Source organism: Lucilia cuprina, chromosome 3 (assembly GCF_022045245.1).
Source record: "Lucilia cuprina isolate Lc7/37 chromosome 3, ASM2204524v1, whole genome shotgun sequence".
Classification (NCBI taxonomy): Eukaryota; Metazoa; Arthropoda; class Insecta; order Diptera; family Calliphoridae; genus Lucilia; species Lucilia cuprina.
The window spans coordinates 64,436,264-64,447,666 of NC_060951.1; the positions used below are offsets into that span (position 1 = coordinate 64,436,264).

The 11,403-nt window shown below is 29.7% G+C and overlaps 1 protein-coding gene across 1 annotated transcript; it reads right to left on the minus strand.

The window, feature by feature from the left end:
* Positions 1 to 1,057: 1,057 nt before the first annotated feature.
* On the minus strand, positions 1,058 to 8,701 carry LOC111674823 (SET domain-containing protein SmydA-8). Its single transcript, XM_023435482.2, has 2 exons — positions 7,737 to 8,701; positions 1,058 to 1,561 (listed from the first exon to the last, which is right to left on the minus strand). The coding sequence occupies exons 1-2, from the start codon at positions 8,586 to 8,588 to the stop codon at positions 1,124 to 1,126; spliced, it is 1,290 nt and encodes a 429-aa protein (XP_023291250.1). The 5' UTR covers positions 8,589 to 8,701; the 3' UTR covers positions 1,058 to 1,123.
* Between the last annotated feature and the right edge of the window lie 2,702 nt (positions 8,702 to 11,403).

Below are 11,403 nucleotides of genomic sequence, written 5' to 3' on the forward strand. Positions count from 1 at the left end.
AACTAGACTATAGACTCTACATTACACTAGTCAATACTCTAGCCCATATACTATCCATTAATCTAGCCCTTAGAGTGGTCATATACTGATCAATAGACTGCCCATAGGCTGGTAGACAGACTATTAAATAGACTGATCAGTAGACTAGTCTATGGACTGATCAATAGTCAAGCCCATAGACTGATCAATATACTAGTCTAAAAACTGATCAATAAGCTAGTCTGACCAATAGGCAAGTCCATAGACTGATTACAAGTCTAGTCTATAGACTGATCAATAGACTAGTCTAGAGACTGATCAATAGGCTAGTATAGAGACTGATCAAAAGACTAGTATATAGACTGTTTAATAGGCTAGTTTACAGACTGGTCATAAGACTAGTCCATAGACTTGTCATAGAATGATCAAAAGTCTAGCTATGACTAGTCCATAGACTAGTCAATAAACCTGCCCACAGATTGATCAATAGACTAGTCCAAACACTAGTTTAACCGATCCTTTATAGATTAATCCATACTAGCAACCAGACTAGTCCAAAAACTACTCAACATGTTTGTCAATACACTAAATCGTAAATACCCCTACGCTTTTCAAATAATACAACATCAAACAAATAAACATAAATACTGTGCGCCTTAAAAAAGCCACTACAATTCTCTAAACAAATTATAGTATTTATAGCAAGTGGCAGTTTAACGATATTTCCTATTAATATTGACACATACAAAAATTCCTAATTGAAACAATTAAAAAATGATATTTAAATTGTAGTGATGGCAGCCTCTTAAAAACGAAAGCCAGAGAAAAAAAAAAATATAATTTGCTAATTTAAATTATTTTTTAAAAATTATTTATTATAGTTGGCACTTAAAGCATATAGACACATGTTTTAAAAGCAAACAATTTAAAAGGAAACACACAAATTTGTGTAAAATTTCAACAATGTTTAAAACAATTTGTTAAATTAAATATTTGTAAAATGTAATTTATTATAATACAAAATAAAACAAAAAAATATCATCTATTTATTTGCTAACAAAACATCAACAAAATTTAGAACATTTTTAAGAAATTTTTTTATTAAATACTTTTATAGAATATATTTCTTTTAATATAATTAATTTCATTTGGCCTTTTCCGTTTCCAGATACGTGCGCATAACACAATCACCCAATCCCAATTTATCCATTATGTCCAAAATATCCTGGCAATATTTGGCTTTTGTGCCCACTGATTCTTCGCCACAATCCTCTACACTCTTGCTGAGACGTGCTATGACCTGGAGCTTGGCATCGATGACTACATAATTACTGTCGGGTATAAAACTGGTGCATTTTTCGTTCAAATATTCGATGAGTGTTTTCAAAGAATGTGAATTGGTTTTGGCATTAATGGCGCCGGAAGCAAAATCTTGAGCCTTAACCATTTGAGCATGTGTGGATTTTTGTTTACATTCCAAGCAATTCCAATTTGGATGTGGCAAACCGGTGACCTCGGGTACGGCCAGACCAGTACAATTGGTATCGCGACAATAGACAGCAGAAATAAAAGCTCCTCTTTCCTGGAAATAGAAGAAAAAAAACAAATTTTCGATTAAATCGTAAATTTACTTAACACTCATATTACTTTACATTTAAAAATATCAATATAATCATGACTATAGCTAAACGTATGATAAATAATTAATTACATTAATTTAATAAAACTCATACGCTTCGTACAAAATTCAAATGGCTAAACATTAATTCTTAACTATTCGAGAAACTTGTTAAATTACATTTACACCTCCAGCAATTAATAGCAATTCACACATATATATAATTCCATAGTGTGAAGAATTCTTTAAATCTAAAAATACTTTTTTTTTATATTTTATTAAAAACATAAACATATTAAACAAAAATCTTCTAAAGCTTTAAAAGATTTTAATTTAAATGTTTGTTAATCCACCACAAAATATATAAATTTTGCTAAAAATTCTTTTAAAAAATTTATAATATTTAAAAGAAAACGATCTAGTCATTTAATTAAATTCCTTTTCATTTTTGTTATGTTATTTATAGAGATTGGAACAAAATATATAATATCTATATATTTTTGTATAAAAAAATACTTTTTTAGTTAATATATGTTTTGGTTTGTGTCATATTTTAACTTAATTTTTTGTATTTTATTGTTTAAACAGATATAATTCAATCATTATATTATTTAATTTCATTCACATTTCGAACAAAAATAACAAAATCATAAAATTGTTAAAATATCGTATATACATAAGAGAAAACACGTAAATTTTCTTAAATCGTCTACAAATAGAATCATATATAATTTTTACCAGATATGTAGTAGAGTGCTATCATTTGCTAAGTTTTGGGATTTATATTTTTTTAATTTTAAGTTTATAGTTCAGTTCTAGTTCAGTTCTAGTTCAGTTCTAGTTCAGTTCTAGTTCAGTTCTAGTTCAGTTCTAGTTCAGTTCTAGTTCAGTTCTAGTTCAGTTCTAGTTCAGTTCTAGTTCAGTTCTAGTTCAGTTCTAGTTCAGTTCTAGTTCAGTTCTAGTTCAGTTCTAGTTCAGTTCTAGTTCAGTTCTAGTTGTTGCACTGTAATAAAATCATAGAAATGAATCTATGAAAATAATCGCAAAATCTTTATGACAAAAAAAGTTTTCTACACGATTTTTATTAATTTTTCGCATCGACCTTTAAAAATCCATAAAACTTTTAGGCCTAAAATGTTTAACTATTAAATAAAAAGTGTGCCAGATTTGACCCCATTTGTTTATATTCCATGAATCATTTTCCAAAAATTTCCTACTAAATAAACATTTCACATTTTGTTTTTTATTGTTATTAATATTTTTTGCAAATTCCTTTCTATTTTAACATTTCTTTCAAATTTTTTATAATTAACAAAAAAGTATCACAAATACTTTTCATTTTAAGAAAATGGAAGAACATATAAATTTTAAAAGCATATTCAAGTTCAAGTATTCAATAGTTTTTATGGGAGATCTTGACATAAAACATTTTTAGCATTCATTTTGCCAAATTTATTTTGTTTATCAAACTGTTCTATATTTTTATTAAAAGAAAGACTGCCTCTGTCTTTTTTAAAATCGCAAAAAGATGTGCTAATAAAAATAAAGAAAGTGTGTTAATTGTTAAATTTTCTTAAGAATCGTAATTGTTTTCTTTTTATTATTATTTTAAGCAATTAATGTTTAGATTTAATGTTTTTTATTTATATTTTCTTATTGATGGTATAATTTCTGTTTGATTTATTTAAATAAAATCGTTTGGCTCATTTGTTTCAACTTTATGCTTAAACAATTTATGTTTTTGTTGTATGTTTTTCTTTATTTGATTCGAATGTTTAATTTTTTTTAATATTCGGAAATCCGTATTATATTTTTTGAAAAAAAAAATGTTTTGTTTATTTTGAAAAACAAAGAACACACTGAAAATATAAATAAATGTCGGCATGTTATAAAAACTTTTGGTATTTTTTTAGTGGGTGAAGAAGATTTTATTTGATTTTAATTAAAAAATAATAATAAACTTTGTTGAAAAACACAACAGGGTGCCTTGCCAGGAGATGTTTGTATGTCATAAAATTTACAAAACATGTGTTGATTATATCTGCTTTGATCTTTTTTGTTTCTTTAAACCTTATGTTGTAGTTCATTTAAAATAGTGAAGTCTTATGATAAAGGATATAACATTAAATCAAAGGGTATGCGTATTTTAAAACTAAATCATTATTAGTCGATATTTCATGCTTATAACAGAACATCTTAATTAATATTTCTCATATTTATTCCCACTGTGCATAACTAAAGTCTTACTGTCTGCCCACACAAAGCAATTATTCATTTAATCTAAAGTTCTAAATTTACTTAGTTTCTACTCATATGATTTATTATTGCATAGTTTTTTAATGATCCCATTTATCAACGCAAACATTTGAACTGATCCGTTAAACATATCTAAGTAACATTTATTAGATATCACGTGAAAATTGTTTGGTGTTTATATTTAAATTTAAGTTTAAGAACAAAACGAGTGATTAGCTAGAACTGAACTAGAACTGAACAAGAACTAAACTAGAACTGAACTAGAACTGAACTAGAACTGAACTAGAACTGAACTAGAACTGAACTAGAACTGAACTAGAACTGAACTAGAACTGAACTAGAACTGAACTAGAACTGAACTAGAACTGAACTAGAACTGAACTAGAACTGAACTAGAACTGAACTAGAACTGAACTAGAACTGAACTAGAACTGAACTAGAACTGAACTAGAACTGAACTAGAACTGAACTAGAACTGAACTAGAACTGAACTAGAGCTGAACTAGAACTGAACTAGAACTGAACTAGAACTGAACTAGAACTGAACTAGAACTGAACTAGAACTGAACTAGAACTGAACTAGAACTGAACTAGAACTGAACTAGAACTGAACTAGAACTGAACTAGAACTGAACTGAACTAGAACTGAACTAGAACTGAACTAGAACTGAACTGAACTAGAACTGAACTAAAACTGAACTAGAACTGAACTAGAACTGAACTAGAACTGAACTAGAACTGAACTAGAACTGAACTAGAAACTGAACTAGAACTGAACTAGAACTGAACTAGAACTGAACTAGAACTGAACTAGAACTGAACTAGAACTGAACTAGAACTGAACTAGAACTGAACTAGAACTGAACTAGAACTGAACTAGAACTGAACTAGAACTGAACTAGAACTGAACTAGAACTGAACTAGAACTGAACTAGAACTGAACTAGAGAACTGAACTGAACTAGAACTGAACTAGAACTGAACTAGAACTGAACTAGAAACTGAACTAGAACTGAACTAGAACTGAACTAGAACTGAACTAGAACTGAACTAGAACTGAACTAGAACTGAACTAGAACTGAACTAGAACTGAACTAAAACTGAACTAGAACTGAACTAGAACTGAACTAGAACTGAACTAGAACTGAACTAGAACTGAACTAGAACTGAACTAGAACTGAACTAGAACTGAACTAGAACTGAACTAGAACTGAACTAGAACTGAACTAGAACTGAACTAGAACTGAACTAGAACTGAACTAGAACTGAACTAGAACTGAACTAGAACTGAACTAGAACTGAACTAGAACTGAACTAGAACTGAACTAGAACTGAACTAGAACTGAACTAGAACTGAACTAGAACTGAACTAGAACTGAACTAGAACTGAACTAGAACTGAACTAGAACTGAACTAGAACTGAACTAGAACTGAACTAGAACTGAACTAGAACTGAACTAGAACTGAACTAGAACTGAACTAGAACTGAACTAGAACTGAACTAGAACTGAACTAGAACTGAACTAGAACTGAACTAGAACTGAACTAGAACTGAACTAGAACTGAACTAGAACTGAACTAGAACTGAACTAGAACTGAACTAGAACTGAACTAGAACTGAACTAGAACTGAACTAGAACTGAACTAGAACTGAACTAGAACTGAACTAGAACTGAACTAGAACTGAACTAGAACTGAACTAGAACTGAACTAGAACTGAACTAGAACTGAACTAGAACTGAACTAGAACTGAACTAGAACTGAACTAGAACTGAACTAGAACTGAACTAGAACTGAACTAGAACTGAACTAGAACTGAACTAGAACTGAAACTAGAACTGAACTAGAAACTGAACTAGAACTGAACTAGAACTGAACTAGAACTGAACTAGAACTGAACTAGAACTGAACTAGAACTGAACTAGAACTGAACTAGAACTGAACTAGAACTGAACTAGAACTGAACTAGAACTGAACTAGAACTGAACTAGAACTGAACTAGAACTGAACTAGAACTGAACTAGAACTGAACTAGAACTGAACTAGAACTGAACTAGAACTGAACTAGAACTGAACTAGAACTGAACTAGAACTGAACTAGAACTGAACTAGAACTGAACTAGAACTGAACTAGAACTGAACTAGAACTGAACTAGAACTGAACTAGAACTGAACTAGAACTGAACTAGAACTGAACTAGAACTGAACTAGAACTGAACTAGAACTGAACTAGAACTGAACTAGAACTGAACTAGAACTGAACTAGAACTGAACTAGAACTGAACTAGAACTGAACTAGAACTGAACTAGAACTGAACTAGAACTGAACTAGAACTGAACTAGAACTGAACTAGAACTGAACTAGAACTGAACTAGAACTGAACTAGAACTGAACTAGAACTGAACTAGAACTGAACTAGAACTGAACTAGAACTGAACTAGAACTGAACTAGAACTGAACTAGAACTGAACTAGAACTGAACTAGAACTGAACTAGAACTGAACTAGAACTGAACTAGAACTGAACTAGAACTGAACTAGAACTGAACTAGAACTGAACTAGAACTGAACTAGAACTGAACTAGAACTGAACTAGAACTGAACTAGAACTGAACTAGAACTGAACTAGAACTGAACTAGTACTGAACTAGAACTGAACTAGAACTGAACTAGAACTGAACTAGAACTGAACTAGAACTGAACTAGAACTGAACTAGAACTGAACTAGAACTGAACTAGAACTGAACTAGAACTGAACTAGAACTGAACTAGAACTGAACTAGAACTGAACTAGAACTGAACTAGAACTGAACTAGAACTGAACTAGAACTGAACTAGAAACTGAACTAGAACTGAACTAGAACTGAACTAGAACTGAACTAGAACTGAACTAGAACTGAACTAGAACTGAACTAGAACTGAACTAGAACTGAACTAGAACTGAACTAGAACTGAACTAGAACTGAACTAGAACTGAACTAGAACTGAACTAGAACTGAACTAGAACTGAACTAGAACTAGAACTGAACTAGAACTGAACTAGAACTGAACTAGAACTGAACTAGAACTGAACTAGAACTGAACTAGAACTGAACTAGAACTGAACTAGAACTGAACTAGAACTGAACTAGAACTGAACTAGAACTGAACTAGAACTGAACTAGAACTGAACTAGAACTGAACTAGAACTGAACTAGAACTGAACTAGAACTGAACTAGAACTGAACTAGAACTGAACTAGAACTGAACTAGAACTGAACTAGAACTAAACTAAAACTAAACTAGAACTGAACTAGAACTGAACTAAAACTGAACTAGAACTTAAACTGAGGATAACTGCGTTCCAATTATTTATATTTTTTTTTTTTTTTTTTTTCTTTAAGTTCGTTTAGTGTTCTCTATTTATTTTATATTAAAAATTTTATTTATTCACTTTACTAAATAGCTTTTAATACAACGTAATGTAGATTATAATTTTAAAAACGTGGACACATAAGAAAATTTGTTGTTTAATTGTAATTGCAGATTTAATTATTTGTATATTAAAATTGTAATAAAAATGTCAATAAAAATTTAATGAGGTTTTTAAACAAAAATTCGTACAATTGTTAGTGAAATATTTTTTGGCAAGAAATTACTCAAATAAAGAAATGTGCCAAGAAAATTTATTGATTCTAATATAGATGGGTCGTCAACTTGTATAGCCTTCGCCGCAATAAAAAAAACTATTCTAACCATGGGTCAAATAATATCAGTGTAATGACTATGCTCCATACACATTGTAGGAATTTTGTATTGAAAATGTGCTTAATAAAGCAAAAATAAACGATTCATATTTTTGTAAATAAAATATGTTATATATTTTATTAAAAAAAAATACTTACAGTGGGATCCGAGCATCTTGGACACTTGCAAGTAAATGTCTTCTTCATTTTCAAAAACAAATGACGGGCAATATTGCTGGTAAACAATTTCGTATAAGTTGTGGTAATTTCAGTTCCCGCTGGTATATCCACCGAAGCTTTTACAATCATATTGTTGGTTTTTTCATCAAAAGTATAATACGAGTTGGGTACACAATCATGATTCATCAAGGCGAACAGAGGAAACAAAGCACGATAGAAAAATTCCTGATTGTCATTGGTGCGATCAGAGGTCTCATCAAAACCATTAGTGCGCAAAACGGCTACAGTACGATTCATAATTTCTATTAACTTCTTATCGGTGGGGAATTTTTTAAAACCTTTAGCGGCATTACGCACCTCAGTGCGATGATTATTATCCAAATTAGCCTGAAGACAATAGATTAAATCCCTCTGTTCCTTGGTGCAATTTATAGCTCTGGCTACACACAGTAAACGTATTATAATCGAATTGGCCACATCTGGTTCACAGGGTTCCCAGGACTTGAACAGAGTACAGTCCTGTTTGTGTTGTTTCTTCTTACTGCACAACGAGCATATGGGTAGACCACAACCATTGCGGCACATGAACTTGGTGTCGGGTAACATTTTAAAACATACCGAACACGAATTCAAAGTATCCTCTTTACGTGCCGATGGACCAATTAACAAGGGTATATCACGAAATATAACATCACCACGTTTTAAGTTGCGACTGGCGAATACACCGCGACCGGCAATTTTTGAAACAGCTATTTCCCAGGCGGGATCTTTATCCTTTAAAGGTTCTAGATGAAGCTCCAACAGCTCAGTTGTACGTTTGGGACAAATCATTTTGTAGTTTAAATTTTTTTATGATAAAATTTTTGATGCGTTTGTAGATTTTATATATATTTTTTAGATTTTGTAATAATTGTTTTTATTTATTATTAATTGCTTATTAATTATTATTTCTGTTAGAAAAAAATCTTGATTAAATTGCATGTAACTTTAGAGGATTTTGAAAGTTTGAATCATGTAAAGTGACAATACTATGGAAACATTATATATATTTATATATTTTACATATTTTGATATAACTTTTTTAAGAAAAATTATAATAGAATTAAAAATATTTATATACAAAAGCTCTATCTGCATTTTCTTTCTTCTATCACATCAAGTTTCTGAAATATTCAAATTTTTTCATTAACCCTTGTTTCACCCACTTCACTCCAAAATTGTTGTCCAAATGTTATTTCTTTGTTGTCAACTTAATGAATATCCTATATTTGAACAAAAGTTGGTTTTTTGTTTTCAAAACTACTTTAAGTGTTTTATACTTTTCGAAAGTCTAGCTCCGATATTTCTAAATGGTGTACCAAATTTTAAAAAAATATTTCTAAGAAAATTGTATAAAGTTCAGACCCTGAAGATAACTGAGTCTTAACGATTATCTTTATCTATAAAGATATAAATAGAAATATTTTATAATACTCTACCTTATTAAAGTACCAAAAATTTCCCTTTAATAAATTTTCACCTTATAAGAATTTTGTGTTGTTGTTGCAACAGATTAGCTGTGACTGGATGATCTTCCCTAGGGAAAAACTTCCGGTTGATACAGCTGTTGCTGAGTTGACAACCTTTGGCCGATATAAAATCGGGTCGTACCGCAGCGGAGATCCAATTGTCGTGGAAACAAAAAATTATGTGTCGGTTTCCCATTATAGAAACATCAAAACGTTTGATTTTTTTATTTAAGGAATAAGGTTTACCTTAAAGATTCTTATGCAGTCAGATCCCTGCTGGTTAAATTCTATAGTACCATTTCAAAGACGAAAAAGTTCTTAACAATTCTTTATTAAAGAATCCCATTCAGTGTTTGCTAAACAATAGGTGCTATTTAAAGAAGGAAAAAAGAGTTTCAAAAGTCATTTTCTGAAGGGGAATTTTTACAGGGGGTAGGGTCAAATATAGACCGAACGACACAAAATTTAAATAGGGATTTTTGTTCATACCAAAATTTTTTATGTCGAATTGTATCGCTTTATTCACATTTCTGAACCTGTAATGTCAATTATGGACCGATCCTCACAAAAGTTCGTATAAAAATTTTGGCTCATAAGAAACTTATTTATGTCGAATTTCATCGCTGTACTCACATTTCTCATAAGAAATAAGTGTTAAAATAATTTCCTGGGAAGGACCTTATATAGGAGGTAGTTTCAACTATGGAACGATCCTCACTAAAGTTTGTATAGAAATTTTGGTTCATACAAAACTTGTTAATATTGAAGTTCATTTCTATACACGCATTTCTAAGATATTTTCTTAAATTTACTTTATATGGATGATAGGATCACTTAAAGACCGATCCTCATAACATTTGGTTTAGAAATTTACTTTATTTAAACTGTTCAACAACAATATACTCCCCATATTTTTCATACAAGTACAAAAAAGGTGTTAGATAATTTTGCGATATATTTCATTCCATGTTTTAAAGGACCAAAAAAGTACCAAGGTCATCAAATGTTATATAGGACCAAAAAAGTACCAAAACATCTTTGTTACACATTTTCACCCCTTTAAAGTACGAATTTTAAAATCAGACACCCATCTGTTCCTTTCAAAAGTAGATACAGATTATTTAAAATATTACTAATATTGTATTACTATAGTTACTAAGGAAACCCTGTTTTACCCATTTTCCCCCTTTTACACCTAAATATAAATATATATCCCAAAATTCCTTCTTAGTGGTTATGTTCAGTCGTTTAGATTGTGCGTAAAAATCTTAAATGACATTGTTCACTTCGACACAAAGTGTGACTCACACTAACTTTCAAACCAATTACAGTAAAGGATCTTTAACGATTTCCATTGTATTGTTACTTTCTTTAGAAAATTAAATTTTATATTTAAAATATTATTATAACAAATCATAAAACCCTGTCAAGTAGTTTTAGATATAATTTATTTAAATATTTTAATTTTTGTTGTAAAATGTTTTATATAATTATTTTTAAATAATTGTTAAATGAAAAACTTTATTTTTTAAACACTTCTATTACCACAAAATAATTTTGTTTTAAAATTTTTATATTAAAAGTTTTAAATATTATTATCCTTGATATTATTATTTTAACTTTCGTGTCACTTTTTTATTCATTTAAAAATTTCTTTAAAAATCTTTTTTATCAGTAATTTTTTTTAGTAATTTAGTATTTTAAGTTTTTATTTAGTTTTTGAATTATCCTTTGTTTTAAATTAATTAATTTTTATAATTTTAATTACTTTATTTTCAATATCAATTTATAATATTTTTAAAAATATTTATATATTTTATACTGTATTTAACTAAAAATTCACTTTTATTGTTTTTTTTTCGATTTCTTTATTCTTTTTTTTCTTCGAAATTTATTATTCCTTCTTATGCACTACGCGATCGCTGACTAACTGTCGCCTTTTTCCAGCTTACAAGACTTATATTTAAAAATTTCGAAAAGAAATTGTTTTTCTGCTGAAAATCATTTTATTTTGTGCAAAATTTGAAAAGAAAAATTTTGTGTTTAGCGAAAATTCTTTTCTTTTTTCTTTCACGATCTATAGAGATCGTGTTGTGTTGTGATAGTGTGTTGGTGCTCAATAAATGTATATACAACAA

Excerpts from the sequence above, each read along its gene's own strand:
- LOC111674823 (XM_023435482.2), bottom strand. The coding sequence starts at position 8,588 with ATGATTTGTCCCAAACGTACAACTGAGCTGTTGGAGCTTCATCTAGAA. Across the intron at positions 1,562-7,736 it reads CAAGATGCTCGGATCCCACT|GAAAGAGGAGCTTTTATTTC; the intron begins GTAAGTATTTTT and ends TTCTATTTCCAG.